Below are 16,927 nucleotides of genomic sequence, written 5' to 3'. Positions count from 1 at the left end.
TTGTGCTCTACCACTAGAGCCATACCTCCACTTCTGGCTTTTTGAGGTTTGTTTGTTGGAGATAAGAGCTTCACAGGGGCTGGGAAGGTGGCTCAGTGGTAGAGCGCTTGCCTTGCATGCATGAGACCCTGGGTTCGATTCCTCAGTACCATATAAGCAAAAAGCCGGAAGTGGCGCTGGAAGTGGCGCTGTGGCTCAAGTGGTAGAGCGCTAGCCTTGAGCTGAAGAGCTGAGGGACAGCGCCCAGGCCCAGAGTTCAGGTTCCATGACCAAATCCAAAAAAAAAAAAAAAAAAGAGCCTCACAGACTTTCTTGCCCAGGCTGACTGTTCGCAAATCTAAGGCTCCTCAGTCCTCAGGATTACAGGCTTGAACCACCAGTGCCTGGCTGGAATCAATCTTTTGAGTTTGACATCAATCTTTATCCTTCATTGGCTTAACTAGTATCAGAAAAATCAACATCCTCTTCTACTTTAGACAAGCCACAGCTACTTTAGACAGAAAAAGACTCCAGAGAGCTCTCTCTTAAGACAATCACAGTTCAAAGCCAGCCAGGCAGGAAAGTCCATAAGACTCTTATCTCCAATAAACCACTCAGAAAACTAGAAGTGGCCTTGTGGCTCAAGTGGCAGAGCTCTCGCCTTGAGCTGAAAAGCTCAGAGACAGTGCCCAGGCCCAGAGTTGAAGCCCCACGACTGATAAAAAAAAAAAAGAAAAGAAAAGAAAAAGAGGGAGTTAACAGCTGACCACCAAGACAGGCGACCTGTTGAATAGAGAGACCTTGAGAGAGAAAAGAAAGACCATTGAAGGCACGGGGAAGAAAAATTTTAATCTATTTTCTTTTAGGATTTCTTTTTTTATGTTTTGCTTTTGATAGTGAGGAGCAACCCAGGGCTTTGTGCATGCTAAGCCAATACACTACCACATTAATTTTAGTTTTTGGATTTAAAAAATATATAATTTTATTGTTATTATCAAGATGTCATATGGGGGAGTTACCCTTTCATAAGTCAAGTAATGAGTACATTTCTTTTTGGACAGTGACACCCTTTCCTGCATTTTCTCCCAGTTTTCCCCTCCTGTCCCTGCCCATATTTGCATAGCTCATTTTCTACATTGTGAATACTAACTACCATGACTGCATTTGCTCACTCTTGTGGTTAGATATTTTTTCTGGACCTAAAAATTAAGTTATCCTAATTAACAGAGGAAACGTACACAAATTTATCTAATACATTTTTTATGTCTTAATTATATAAATATGGTAGGTCTTTTAAAGAAATGAAGAGCCAGCAAAACAGAATCAATAACTTACACAATGAACTGGACAAAGAATAAGAAGTAATGACACGTTATAAGGCAAGGGAGTGTGGATCATACTGGGAACTGGATAGAGAAGTGACTGGGAAGATAAAGGGTCAGTGTAACAAGGGTTGTTTGTGTAGATTTCCCTCAGCTGCAACTTGCTATCCTTGAAGATAATAATGTTACTTTCCTTTTGTATAGGGAAGACATTTTTCCCATGGGAATTTCATTCCTGCTTCTAAGAAACAGAACTGAGGTCAAAATGATCTTCTTGCACCTGCTGTTTTTCAAATGCCTTTAATTCAAAATAGTCATGCCAGAGCAGCATATTTGAGGGGTGACATATTCTTAACTCCTCCAAAAGCAAGCCTAAGTCCCCTGGGTTTCATCAGAGAAGGCAGCTGAGTCATCAGACTTCAGTAATAGAAGCTGATGAGGCAGCTCACAATGCTCTTATTGGATATGTGTTGATGTGGGATTTTCATGGTAGACCAAAGGCAATGACCTGCGTTATTGGGAAGTGGGTTTAGCGGCAGAGTGATGAAATAAAGATTATCCTCTAGGCCTCTTCCATCTCAAACTGCCAAATTGCTCTGGGGCCATGGTGGTGGGTCCAGGAAGTGGTAGTCAGCAATTCTGATGCATAAAAACAGAAAGGCACTGAATGTTTGTATGAAGTGCCAGATCCCCACAAGAATGCCTCTTTGTCTATATGCCATCTATGCCAAAGCAAAACATACTTATCAGCATCTCTTTAAAATGGCAAGAGAGAGCCTTAAAAAGTTGAAGTAACAAAAAAAAAGGGTAAATGGAAATTGATTGTTCATTAGCCTCATTACTAATTTAAGAAGTTTAAAATGTTTTGCTAATCTCTTTACCAAGAGAACTGATTTTATTATTTTGTTTTACTAAATATAACTATAAGGGTCAAGTACTGGTGGCTCATGCTTGTAATCTTAGCTACTTAGGAAGCTGAGATCTGGGAATCTTGGTTCAAAGCCAACCTGAAAGGAAAACTCTATGAGACTCTTAAGTCCAGTTAGCTACTAAAAAGCCTAAAGTGGAGCTGTGGCTCAAGTGGTAGTGGTAGAGTGCCAAACTTGAGCAAAAAAGCTAAGGAACAATATTCAGACCCTGAGTTCAAGTCCTAGAACTGGCACCAAACAAAACAAAACAACAACAAACCCCCTTCAAGCAACAACAAAACCAAACAAACAACTTAAAGGGTCTAGTTCTCCTAAGGACATTTTTTTCTTTACTTTTATAAAAATAAATGTCACATGTATACCTGTCAACCATACATTCCCATGGAGATTTTCAGGCCTTAATTGTCATGGAAGAGAGTGTGTGTAGAGGTATTTGAGTCCTTCACTGTGGTGGCACATTGAGAGTGAGATGCAGGCATTGGGCAGTAAGAAGCTTCAGAAATACTGGCATCACCCTCTGTTACACTCTTAGCCTTCCCATAAGCTTTAGACAGCACTGGCTGCGTTCCATTGTCTTTCAGAAAACACAAGTTATTTTTGTATATTGCATTTTTCTTCTTTACTCCATAGATGGATGGAAAAAACGATGGGTAGAATCTAAACATCAGCCAGATTATGGTAAATTTCAACTCGCTGCAGGAAAATTTTATGGAGACAAAGAAAAAGATAAAGGTAAATACTGGAATTTAGGAATATATCAGTTGACTGGGGGGTGGGATTTTTTAATCAGCTTTATCCACAATCACCAGTTAATTTTTCTTTAAACAAAAGTAGATGAAAAAGAATAAACACTCCAGAGACAAAATAATGTCCACTCTCTATATAACAGACATTTAAAACTAAGCCCTTACATATGCTATCAATCTTTCTAACAACATTATGAGGTGGTTTCTATTATTTTCCCATCCTTTTAGATGAGTCCCACAGAGGCAGAGTTATCAGCCCAAGGCTCTACTCATTGCTCATAAAAGGTGGAGCTGATATCTGATTCTGGATCTGACTCCAGGGACTGTGTTCTTTACCACTAGACTGTGATGCTTTCTCCAGTGCCCTGAGAGTTTTCAAGTAGCACTCTCATTTGAAACAGGGGAAAAACACATCTAAATGTTGCTCTTCTCTTGTGTAACTTACCATGGTAGAGGCGTAGAGCAGGCAGACCTGGGGCCAGCAGTACCCTCTACCCCTAGCTATATAATCAGAGCATGTATTTTCTTTCTCTGAGCCTCAATATTAGCTGGAAATAATAACCATCACCTGCCATGCTCATTAGACAAGGATATTATAAGGGCCAAATAAATATTGTGGATGACAAGTGAGCTGAGGACAAAGACTATGAGCATGGGTTTTTGGTCTGAGAAAGCTTTTGTCTTATAAATAGAATTCATTGATCATCCCCTAGAGCAATCTCCCATCTTCTTCCTGACTACTGTTATGCATCTCATTTTCATCTTTATTAAAGGAGAGAATTATGTGCTACTTGAACATTTTAAATCTCATTTAAAGCCATTTTGGAAAACTGTTTCTAGAAGCTAGAGAATTGGAGGCTGAGTGACCCATGGGGCACCTGTGCCTTGGTGACTCTGGTCAAAACAGTTTGCACAGCTGTAGATCTCCTCACAGCTTAGCTTGTCATTGTCCCCTTTGTATCTTCTTTACTGGGCTTCATTAGATCACTCCTGTTGTCTGGAAGAGCCCTAGGGTACCAATGAGGCTGACAGATGGGGTTGAACTGGTCCACCTACCAGGTTTGGTGTTTTGGTCTACTGTCATTGTTCCCAATTCTTTCTCCAGGAAGCATTCCTGGGCTATTCTAGCCCCCTCAAGGTCTTTGAAAAAGGAAGTGTACCCTTCAAAACTGCAGATAGCACTGAACACAATGTCAGGCATGAAAGTGATTACTAGAGATTGGTATGTAAGAAATGCTCATGACCTTGTCTAAACCAGGCCCTGTGATCATTCATGGAATTTCATATTTATTCAATGAGCCGTTCCTCTATGTCAGGCCATGTCCTAGATGTTATGGCATTGTGGGGAAAGGACCCTCAGCAAATATGAATAACAAAAGTCCCTTATATATCAAATCGACACTTTACAAAGTTTTTTTCATATCTCTTATATCGACACTTTACAAAGTTTTTTTCATATCTCTTATTCATTTGACCTTCACTGGAAACCCTATGAGGCAGGAATAATCATCCACATTTTGTTGCCTGAGTAAATGAGACACGGAAAGCTATAGTGACAGAGCTATAACCAGTAAATGAAGCAGGAACATAGGATGATATACTCACCTTAGAGCCAGGAATGGTATCTTGTCTGTCTTTATTTGTGACTATATGATCTTGACTAAGTACCTTTCCCTCTCTGGGGCATAGTTGGTCCATAAAGTACTATGAAAGTGTCTAAAATCCTTGGCAGCCCTGATATTTGTTGGAGGAGGAGGTAAAGACTTGTGGTAAAGGTGAATATCTCTAAAATTAGGCCTACTGACCCTGAATAAGTGAACTAGCCTCAAAGACTTCATGACAAAGTAGAGATATTGTCGGAGCCAACCTCATGGGGTTATAATGAGAGTTAAGTGCAATAACACACATGAACAAGCCAATTATATGCAAAGATTAAGTGCTCTGTAACTGACAGCAATGAATATTATTTGATTGAAGAGTCAGTCAGTGCATAGCAAATCTTCTTTCTGGCCACCTGATACCTCAGAAAATCAGGGCTTTGTTTTATAAACTTGCAGAACAATATCGAAATTTCTACTGAAAGCCAGAGGTAGTATGGCATAGAAAAAAACATCAGACACAGGTAACTTAAAATTCCAGCTTGAAGCTCTGTGCAATAGTGCACAGCTGTCATTCCAGCGATTTAGTAGACATAGACAGGAGGATTATAGTCAGAGCCTGGCCTGGATAAAAATGAGAGACCCTTGCTGAAAAAAATAACTAAAACAAAAAGTGCTAGAAGTTATGACTCGAGAAGTAGAATATCTGTCTATCACAAGGCCCCAGATTCAAACTCTAGTACCCCCAAAATGGATCAGGCATGAATGTGAGTTTGGGGTGCACTTGTCTGAGATCTCTGGTTCATCTCAAAGAAACAAAACAAAGTAACTGCATAATTCCAGCTTGGTTCCTTACTACAAGGTCACTTTACCTCCTCAGGACTCAGTCTTCTAACCTATGAAGTGGGGATAATGGTCACTCTTTAGAGTTGCTTGGAAACTTGAATAAGATCTAAGGTGTGTGGATAGCAGAAATTGATAAAGTCAAGAAAGTCTCTCTGGCTGAGCTTTTTGGGGGTACTTCAATCCAAAGTCTCTGTGTTCTCTGCTCCCAGGTCTCCAGACCAGTGAAGATGCCAAGTTTTATGCCCTTTCAGCCAGGTTTACACCATTCAGCAATGTGAATGAGACCTTGGTGGTTCAGTTTTCAGTAAAACACGAGCAAGGCATCGATTGTGGTGGTGGGTATGTGAAACTCTTTCCTGCCACCCTGAACCAGGAAGATATGCACTCGGAGTCCAAGTATTACATCATGTTTGGTAAGCTCTCTGACAGCAGTTGCCATCAACCCTGAGTTGTTGGAAAGGTTTAGATAGAGCTGGGATAGAAAGCCTTTAATGTGTTCACTGTAATACAATACCTTCAGCCAAGTAACTGTAAACCTAAATCTTAAAAGACCACAGAGATGGGAACACCTGTGGTATTATTAACAAGTCTACAGTATAAGGAGACACTCTCCAGTTCACAGAAAAGGAGAAGCAGTAGTACATGCTGTAGACACTCAAATGTACCCACTAGAATAACACATTGTGTTCTGCCTCAGGGCAAGAAAGACATCCAACGTCAGAGAAGTGACATTTAGGAAGCTATCTATATGTCCAGAGTGTGGCATTTGTAACCTAAATATGTAAATAATGTAAATAAGTAGGTTCCACTGTTACTAACCCTGAGTATACCACTTACTTTTTATTTGCTCAATGTCTTACTCTCTCCTTTGTAAATTATCTCTTCGTTGAAGTCTTCTCAAATAATCTTGAATTGTGTGTGTGTGTGGCAGGGCAGGGGAGGGGGTCCCAGGGCTTGAACTCAGGGCCTAGGCTCTGTACCTGAACTTTTGTGCTCAAGGCTAGTGCTCTACCACTTGAGCCATAGCTCAATTGGAGATAAGAGTCTCACGGACTTTCCTGACTGGGCTGGCTTTGAACTGCAATCCTCAGATCTCAGCCTCCTGTGTAGCAAGGTGTAAGCTACCAGTGCCTGGCTAATAATTTTTAGAGTGCCATTTCTTTCTTTCTGGGAAAGGAATGATGGTTTCACAAGCTATGTCTAGCTTGAGTTTCAGCTTTAGACCAGGCAAACTGCCTAAAATTGATGCAAAATCCTATTTTGGGATGTAATTTCTAGGCCCTGATATCTGTGGCTTTGGAAACAATGAAGTAAAAATAATCTTTCATCACCAAGAAAAATACCATGTGAACAACAGGACCATCAAGTGCAAGGTAAGTATGTGGACTATCCTTAGCCTAGTAGAGTAAGGAAAGCATTTTATTTATTTACTCCTTCCAAAAAACTCTATGAATTAGACATGATCATCTCCATTTTACATAATAGGTAAGTGCTATAAAGTATAGGAATTCACAAAGAAGCAGGTGATCCAAACCCGGGAAATCATATAAGGTCCTTAATACTTGGCATAGCCTGGCTCTCCATGGCTAAATCCTGGAGAAGACTGTGGGAAGTGGGGTGGACCAGATTTAGAAATAGAAGTTTATTCAATGATATCAGTTTGCAGAAACCTAAGTTGAATTTCATTAGCAACTCCAACAGGCACTCACTAAATGCTCATTCTCCTGGTGATAGAGTAAGCCAGGCATGACCCCTGAACAAAAAACTCACAGTGGGGTGGGTAGGGGAGGTGGCAGGGGGAGCATGGGATGGGAAGGGGAAACAAAGGAGGAGGCTACAATGCTTGATAAGAAATGTACTCATTATCTTGCCCATGTAATTGTAACCCCTCTGTACAGTATTTTCACAATAAAAAAATAAGAATAAATAAAGAAAACTCACAGTGAAGCTGGGCATGATAGTTTATACCTGTAATTTTGGCCACTCAGGGGCAGAGGTTGGAGGCTTGAGACTTCAAGGTCAGATACCTCCTTTCAAAAGCAAAGTAAAACACAAAACCCAGACCTCACAGTCAAGTGAAAATAAAAATCAGGCAAAGGAAAGTTATTGTGGATGATATTATTGAGGGACTCTGGGAGCACAGAGAAGGACCCCTACCCAACTGGGAGGCTTAGTCAATACTTTCTGGCTAAGTTTCCCCTGTGCTGAGCTTTGAAGATGCTCATGACTTGTTCTTGTGAAGGATATAATATTTTATGGAGCACTAGATTTCCTGGAAGAGGCGATTGCTTAAGAAAAGATGAGGAGATGAGAAAGAGGGGCACCGCAGGATAGACGACACAGTTCAAGCACAAAGGAACTGAATCTAGAGAAGCTGGAAAAATTGTATTTAGGTCCAGGGCTTTCCTGAGAAAGAACACACAGGAATTGTACGTGAAGATCTTATGCAAAAAGCCGCAGACATGATAGGTGAACCATATACGACCCCTGCTGTTGAGAAGCTTGCAGTTTAATGGGAGAGTCAGAAAAAGACAAGATCAGAGAATGAGCAGAGCTTCATAGTGGTAGGAGGATGGAGACTAGGGGAGACCACCAAAGTGCGTATTAGCAGAATGAGTCTTGGAATTCCAGTAAGATTAACCAGAGAAAGGGGAGGAGGATTGTGGGAAAGTGTTTGTGACTGTGAGAGATAGCACTCAGACAACACTTAATGCTGGAGATCTGAGACGTTCAATATGGACCTGCAATATTCATTGCTCCATTCTCTTTATAGATCAATAAAGACACTCATCTGTATACGCTGATCCTTCGCCCTAATGCTACATATGGGGTCAAAATTGACAATGAGCTTGTGATATCTGGGGAACTAGAGGATGACTGGGACTTCCTGCCTCCCAGGAAAATAAAAGATCCCTATGCCCGGAAACCAAGGAAATGGGATGAACGTCCACAAATAGAGGATCCTGAAGATAAGAAACCTGAGGTCAGGTCAGGGGGTGTTTGGCTGGGAAGCAGGCAGGATCTCATCTGTAATCATGTAAGAAAGAGGTTGGGAACAATGAGACAGAGACTAGGCACACTGAGCAAGTGTTCAGCTAAACATTTATATGCCAAAAACATGGAGGAGAAGGAAGCAACTCACATTTATTGAAAATATATTGATTCCTCTGGCAATGACTGTGAGCAGTGTCTTATTATCCTTCTTTTATGAATAAGGAAACGTAAGCTTAGAAAATGAAATGATTTCCCAAGCACAATTTAACCTATATATCTCTGATTATAAAGTTATTGGCATAAGAATTATATAGTATATATTCACCAGTTCATTTCCATTCTTGAAAGCTGTACTGGATAGAGCTATGACTTAGATAATCCTTGTTATCCTAGGGACTTAAAATATAATAGAGGAGGAAACAAAGAGAACAGATCACAACAGAGCCAGTTGTAATTCCAAGCTACTCAGATGCTGAGATCTAAGAATAGAGGTTCAAAGTCAGCTTAGGCAAGGAAGTCCATGAGACTCTTATCTTCAATTAATCACCAAAAAAGCTGGAAGTGGAGCTATAGCTCAAGTGGTAGAGTACCACCCTTGAGCAAAAAAGCTCAGGGACAACTCCCAAACCCTGAGTTCAAGCCTCAGCACAAGAAAGGAAGGAAGGAAGAAAGGAAAGAAGGAAGGAAGGAAGGAAGCTTCGAAGGAAAGAAGGAAGAAAGGAAGGAAGGAAATAAGGAAGGAAGGAAGGAAGGAAGAGCTTATACTGTGTGATCAATGCTGAGATCTGGCAAAACTAAAGTCAGAGAGCACAAGTGCAGCCTGGGTGAGGTATAGACGGTGGTCTATGATAGAAGAGACAATTCTTCAGTCATTGGGTTAACCAGGGGTTAGGAAAATAGACAAAAATAGATGTTGGGGTCAGACCAATATTAATTCAATGTGAACTTCACTATTTATTAACTGTGAGATTTCAGTCTACTAACAGAGCCTAATCAAAAAACATAACAGATGTTCCTGTGAAAACTTTAGATGACTTGGTTACCTATTGCTGTCCCTGTAATACTAGCTACTCAGGAGGCTGAGATTTGAGGATTGCAGTTCAAAGCCAGCCCAGGCAGGAACGTCCAAGAAACTTTTATCTCCAATAAACCACTCAGAAAACCAGAAGTGGAGCTCTGGCTAAAGTGGTAGAGTGCTTGCCTTGAGCTGAAGAGCTCAGGGACAACTCCCCTTCAAGACACATGACCAACCAAAAAAAATAAATAACTGATGTAAAATCCATTTTCAGAGATTCTTTTTTTTTTTTTTTTTTGGTCCAGTTATGGGGCCTGAACTCTGGGCCTGGGCACTGTCCCTCAGCTCTTCAGCTCAAGGCTAACACTCTACCACTTGAGCCACAACGCCACTTCCAGCTTTTTTCTTTTTTGCTTATGTGGTGCTGAGGCATCAAACCCAGGGCCTCATGCATGCAAGGCAAGCGCTCTACCACTGAGCCACCTTCCCAGCCCCACTTTCAGAGATTCTTGAAATACATATGTGTGAAATTATTTTTAAGATTAAATGAGCTAATATAAAATACACAAGGTAGTACCTGTAGTGCCTACATATAGTAAAGTCCTTAGTATATGGCATTTGTGTGTTAATAATATACTGATTTTCAAACAATAAATTCAGTAAGGCAAGGGAAGTAGAAATTGAGTGGTTGGAAAGAGGATATTCCATATCTAGCAAACAGGTAGAATGCTCAGGTGGAAATTAATACATAAAATAATGCATTGGTCTGGGAATGTGGCTGAGTGGTAGAGTGCTTGCCTAGCATGCAAGGGTTCCATTCCTCAGTACCTCATATACAGAAAAAGCCAGAAGTGGCACTGGCTCAAGTGGTTTAATGCTGACCTTGAGTAAAAGAAAACTCAGGAACAGTGCCCAAGCCCTGAGTTCCAGCCCAGGACTGACAAAAAATAAGAATAAAAATAAAATAATAAAAATATGTAAAAGCACTAGTTTAGTGTTTGGAAAAACTAAAGTTCAAAGTGAGACATGGTAGGAGATGAGGTTGGAAGGATCTGTTGGAGCCAGACCTGCCATATTGCTATTCCACAGGTTAGAATAGAATAAACTTCATACAGAGGATATGGCTTGGGGACAATATGGACTCAGAAGCTGGCTCCAGTCCTTAAATAGGGGCCTACAGTGTGGCAGGTAATGGCCTAGCCTTGTGGAGAGATTCATCAGAAAGCTCCATTCCTGGAGGAAAGAAGGTATACTCAGGAAATTAAGGTAGATGATCAGGCAAAGCACCATGGGAAAATAAGGGACTAAGTTCTTAGAAGCCAAGGCCAGCAGACAGGCTCAGGTTAACAAGACTAATCATATAGGCCCTGACTTGTAATGATGACCTTATACAACTGTTGGTTCAAGGTTTGGGGAAGGGCAGAGAGGCTGGTAGCCTCTGTGCCCCTGTGAAGCAGATCAGAGAAAGATGGAACTTTATTAGCGGGTTGGGGCTCAGTTTCCTGACTTGAGTAGTAACTACCTATCCTATCCTAGGACTTAGGATCTGCATAGATTTCCTTTCCCTGTAGCTAATTTATCTCTGGAATTGCAATAATTCTCAGCACTATTTATCAGCAATTAAGTTTCAGTGTGAACAAATCACATCCAAACAAAAGCAGAGCACAGGGAAGAGGTAAGGATGAGCTCAATAGGAAAAGGAATTATCTACAATATCTGAATTTAAAGTACTCAGGGACAGAGTGACAGTGAAGTCTCAAGTGAGAATGGTATTACTTTTTCTTTTCTTTTCTTTTTTGCCAATTCTGGGGCTTGAACTCAGGGCCTGGTTACTGTCCATGAGCCTCTCTGTGTTCATGTGTAGCACTCTACCACTTGAGCCACAAAGTCACTTCCAGCTTTTTTTTTCTTTATGTAGTACTATGGAATCAAACCCAGGGCTTTATGCATGCTGCCACTAAGCCACATTCCCAACCTGGTACTACTTTTTATCACGTACTGTTTACAAAGTCTTGAGCTAGGCTTTCATTCAGGTAAGCAGGAGGGCAGTGTGGGTAAGGAACCACTGCTTCTGACTACACTTGGGACCTTACTTTTATCCCAGACCATGTATCTGTCCTCATGAAGGAACATTTCCTTTTAGGACTGGGAAGACTTTGAATTCATCCCAGACCCAGAAGCTAAGAAGCCCGATGACTGGAATGAGGCAATGGATGGGGAATGGGAAGAGCCCCTCATACCAAACTTGAAGTATAAGGTGAGTGAAGGAGGGTCTCTCTTTCCAATAGATGTAAGAAATAAGATTTTGAGTGTGTGTGTGTGTGTGTGTGTGTGTGTGTGTGAAATGTTGAAAGGGGTGACACTGATCAAAATGCATTGTATTCATAAACTGCTTTGTTAAATGGCAACTCCTTTGTACGACTACTTAAAGATAATTTTCTTAAAAAGAAAATTGTTGATAACTGAAAAGTGAAACACAAAGTTGCCTCAAATACTATTTGTTTCATCCATAAGTAATAGAGCCAAAATGTCTAGAAAAAAATTAAAAATCATATTAAATAGTTCTAAAACGAAGATGGTAGAGATATAAACTTTAATTTATAAAACAGAAATTTTGAGCTCCTGGTGCCTTCACTCTTCAATGGGACTGTGGCTGGCCTGACCCGAGCCTCGTTCTCAGGGTTGTGCCTATTCCACAGTGGGAGTGGACAAAGGAACACAATCCAAACAGGAAATGGGTCTGAAGTCAGGTCTGAAAGTCTCAGAATTGGGCTAGAAATGGAAAGAGTACAAGGTGTTAGGGGGTAAGGGGAACTTCCTGCTTGCCTGCTTGTCCTTCTTTCTTTCCCTCCTTCCTTCCTTCCTTCATTTTCTTTCTCTTCCAACCCCTTTCCCCTTCTTTTCTTTCTCTGTCTCCCTCCCTCCCTTCCTTCTTTCATTCCTTTCTTTCTTTCCTTTCTTATTGTTTGGTTGAAACAGGTTTGATTGCTCAAGCTAGCCTTGATCTCATAATCTTCCTGCTTGTGCCTCCAAAGTGCTGGGATTAGAGGAAATTCTTTTTAAGGGCTAACTCCTGACGCCTGTCTGAAACAAAAAGAGCTAAAGAAATCAGCTGACAAATGGTTTAGCAATAAAACTGACTGAGGCAAGCATTTCATGTGCCCACAGTTTCCTGTGTCATGTACCAGAAACAGAACAGCCAAGAAGAGATGAGATATTTAGATGATAGTTTCTGAGAAGCTATATTTTCTTAACTTCATGAATGAGCTCCTGCAGAGATGGGACTAGGCTCAAAATGGGTACCTGCAATGTCATTTTGCAGCCCCTAGGTAGAAAGAAGGAACTTCCTGTACATTTAAGAAAAGTAAAATAAGCTTTAGGAACCCTGTTTTGAATTCTTACGTTTCATACGTATTGTCTTGAAAAACTGATGGACTATTTTTTTTTACACTTTTGTACAATGACTGTGCTGGAGACAGCTCCAGTCAGTCAGCTGTAATGATGGACTATTTATTGTATGAAAGCAAAAAAATAGAAAAATATTAATGATATATTCTCTCTTGGTTCTTTGTCTAGGGACAATGGAAACCCCGAATTATTGATAATCCCAATTACCAAGGGGAATGGGTCCATCCGGAAATAGACAACCCTAAATATAAGCCAGACCCTACCATTTGTCACTATTATAACATCAGTGTTCTTGGCCTGGATCTTTGGCAGGTAAAGTTCTCTGGGCTCAGATTGACTGATCAACAGTTCCTCTAAGCTTTTGTAAAATAAAAAGAGTCCCATGTTGGAAATCACAGACTTAAATAAATCTTGATCAACTCATCTTTGAAATGGGGATAATTAGGGCTGGGAAGGTGTCTATCAGTGGTAGAGTGCTTGCCTTGCATGCATGAGGCCCTGGGTTCGATTTCTCAGCAGCACATAAGCAGAAAAAGCTGGGGGTGGTGCTGTGGCTCAAGTGGTAGAGTGCTAGCCTTGTATTGAAGAGCTGAGGGACAGTGCCCAGGCCCCACAACCACCACCACCACCAACAACAACAAAGAATGCGGATAATGAGTAGAATGGTTGCACAGGCTTGTAATCTCAGCACTTGGAAAGCTGTGGCAGTAGGATCATGAGTTTGAGGTCAGCTTGGACTACATATTGACACCCTGCCTTACAACATAAATAAGCCCAGCACAGTAGCTCAAACCTGTAATCCTAACTACATAGTAGGCAGAAATCAGGAGGATCAGAATTCATGGCCAGCCTGGGCAAAAAAACTCCATCTCAACCAAAGGCTAGATGTAATGGCATGTGGCATGTCTATGGGGAAGTACAAGTAGGAGGATCGCAGTCAGATCAGCTTGGACATAAAGCAAAACCCTACCTTGAAAATAACTAATACAAATGGGACTGGAGACATGGCTCACGTGGTAGAACCTGTGTAGCAAGTGTGAGGCCCTGAGTTCAATCTCTAATACTGCAAAAATAAATATAAAAAAGCAAATAAAATAACATGAGATAATTATATTCATCCTAATAGTTATTATGAAAGCTAAAACTCTAGTCCATAATATATATCAAGCACTGTATTAAAAACTTTGCGTATGCCATTTAATTTTTTTTTGTCGGTTATGGGGCTTGAACTTAGGGAACGGGCTCTGTCCTTGAGCTTTTTCACTCAAGGTTAGCACTCTACCGCTCGAACCACAGTGCCACTTCTGGTTTTCTGGTGGTTAGTTGGAGATAAGAATGGGACTTTTCTGCCCCCACTAGCTTTGAACTGGATCCTCAGGTCTCAGACTCCTGAGTAGCTAGGTTGCAGGCATGAGCTACCTGTGCCTGGCCTGCCACTTAATTTTTGCTGTGAATATATTTCTAAATGTGGAAAGGAAGCCTAGATAACTAAAGGTACTTGGTTGTTTTGTGCCTCCCTGGGGCTCAGGGCCTTATACTCTTGCTTGGCTTTTTTTGCTCAAAATTGTAGCTCTACTTCTTGAGCTGTCCTCTACTTCTGGCTTTTTGCTGGTTAACTGAAGATAAGAGTCTATTGTATTTGTCTGCCTAGGCTGTCTCTGAACTAGGATTCGTAGATCTCAGCCTCCCGAGTAACTAGGATTGTAAGCATGAGCCATTGATGCTTGGCTGGAAATGCTTAGTATTTTATGCTTCCTCTTTTGGTCCTATGACTCCTTGTAAGTAAAGATAAATCAGATAAAGAAAATATTAAAATCCCATCCATGGTAACAAGTTCCGATCTAACCACTCCTTTTCTCTGCCAGTCATCTTTCCTTGGCCCTGATTGGAAGGGAAAGAGAAAAACTCAAATACTTAGGATTTTGGAGAGTTATTCTCTCTCTTATTTCATTTTTTCCCCCTGAAATCTGCTGTGCCTATGTATCTTCCTAGTAGATCTTGGAAACTTCAATCTGCATAGCCCTGGAAGAACTCCTGGAAAGGAAGAGAACTGTCTTCCTTAAACACTGTCCTGAGACCAGTGCTTTCTTTACTTACAGTATTTCCCTTAATTTTCATATAACTCTGTATTAGTACTGCTTCTTACTGCTTTGTTTTACATTTGAGAGAACTGAGACTTAGAAATGTCAAGTGATAGGCTGAGGGTCCATAGCTAGCCGAGATAAGATCATTCAACCTCAGGTCTGTCTGCTTCTAAAGCCTTTTCAGTAATGGCCAGATACACATGACATAGCAGAGCCTCTGGAAACCACAGCCATGTGTCCCCATCTGACTAGTGCTCTTCACTCCCCTCTCCTCCCCTCCCCTCCCTTCCTTTTCCTGTGCTCCCCTCTTCTCTTCTCTCCTGCCCTCCCCTTCTCTACTTCTACCCTCCTTTTTTTCTGCTTTGACTGTTGGGCACCAGTGGCTCAAACCTGTAACCCTAGATATTCAGGAAGCTAAGATCTGAAGACAGAGGTTCAACATGTTAGGCATGAAAGCCATGAGACTCTTATCCCCAATAAATTACCCAGAAAATCCAGAAGTGATGCTATGGCTTAAGTGGTAGAGCGCTAGCCTTGAGCACAAAGAGGCTCAGAGACAAGATGGGCCCAAGATGGGCAAAAAATAAAAAAAGAAACAAAGGTAAAATTTTCCTATGTAGTCAAGGGTAGCCTCAAATCTGCAGTCTCTCTGACTCAGTGTTGTGATTTCAGCCTGTATTATTGTGCCCAGCCTGGCCAATGATATCTACAGTTCATAACCACCTCAGGTTTCTGGCACTTTTTGAGGCATTCTTTATTCATTTTCTACTTTATTTATATCCATATTTTTGGTTTCCAAACTTAAAGAGAGCAACAGAAAAGTGGAAAGAGGTTGTGTATTTAGTTAACAGATGCCAAGTAGGAGATTAGAAAAACAGGAAAGGAGGAAGGGACACACTGAATCTTTCCTTTCTGTCTTATCTGAGGAATGTGAACACAATCTGCACAAGTCCACATTGTTATCTTTTCTCCCCTGCCAGGTTTTTTTTAGTTTTAATAAATAATGAGAACTTTATATATCTTGTAAACACCCGCGATCATATTAACATGCCTATCTGTTTGCTTCCTTAGAATTTTTTTCCAGTGGAAGGACACATTTTTAACTGTTTCTTTGTTCATCTACAAAATTAAAAATTATTTAGCACTAATTACTCTGTGCACTACCAACCTCTCTAAGCAGACAAAACTTTCTATCTGAAGAATTTAGACAGGCCAGCAGAGTGCTTACAAAACCCTAATATGCATATAAGTCACATGAAGATCTTACTGAAATGCAGATTCTGATCTGAGATAAATCCCAGTATTATCTAGTATTATCTTTTTTATATATGACGTGTTTCTGCTTGTGTTAGAGAGAGAGAGACAGACAGACAGACAGACAGACAGACAGAGACAGAGACAGAGACAAAGAGACAGAAATCGAGACAGAGACAGAGATACACAGAGAGATAGCCCTGCACAATGCTGTCATTAAACTCACCTCTACTATTTCCTTCTAATGTGGAGCTTGATCTGGCACTCCCAGGTCCCACTCTACCCTCCCACTGAGCCAACCCAGAACATCTAGTTTGCCAGATACACTGCATCTGACTGGAAAAAGCCATGATTATGCTTGGAGATGGTGGGCTTTCCTTTACTTCCCCCTCCCCAGCCTCTAGTTTCCAGCCTTCAGGTGTTCTAGTATCCTGGTTGCTCTCCCTGCCCCTCCTTTGTTGCAGTCTAGTGAGCTGATTGACCTTCCATCTTACTCATACTAAGGAGGGGAGGGAGCTCGTGGTTACCTGTTCTGATACTTCCAGACCAGAAGTATCATTACTCTTTTTTCTGTAGGTGAAAGTGATAGCATTCTTTGATCAGGGCAGAGGTTAGGAGGACATGGAAGAATACAAAGAACATTATTGTCTTTTATGGTCTTCAAAGGAATCGTAGCACAAGTTGCAATGAGTGTAATGTGACTATAGTATAAAGCACATTGAAATTCCCACACAGACATCAAGTGCTCTGTA

At 41.0% G+C, this 16,927-nt stretch overlaps 1 protein-coding gene across 1 annotated transcript in view; it reads left to right on the top strand.

The window, feature by feature from the left end:
• LOC122106128 (calreticulin-like) overlaps positions 1–16,927 on the top strand; it is a gene marked incomplete at its 3' end in the record, with an annotated part of 49,497 nt that overhangs the window by 20,715 nt on the left and 11,855 nt on the right. Inside the window, exons 2-7 of the mRNA XM_042677415.1 lie at positions 2,861–2,962; positions 5,630–5,833; positions 6,699–6,793; positions 8,194–8,403; positions 11,573–11,686; positions 13,006–13,149. Of these exons, the coding sequence (XP_042533349.1) occupies positions 2,861–2,962; positions 5,630–5,833; positions 6,699–6,793; positions 8,194–8,403; positions 11,573–11,686; positions 13,006–13,149 (869 nt within the window). The remainder of the gene's footprint in view (positions 1–2,860; positions 2,963–5,629; positions 5,834–6,698; positions 6,794–8,193; positions 8,404–11,572; positions 11,687–13,005; positions 13,150–16,927) is intronic.

The sequence above is a fragment of the Dipodomys spectabilis genome, unplaced genomic scaffold (assembly GCF_019054845.1).
Source record: "Dipodomys spectabilis isolate Male_0828 unplaced genomic scaffold, ASM1905484v1 ptg000002l, whole genome shotgun sequence".
NCBI lineage: Eukaryota > Metazoa > Chordata > Mammalia > Rodentia > Heteromyidae > Dipodomys > Dipodomys spectabilis.
This window is presented reverse-complemented; position numbering and strand designations above follow the sequence as displayed.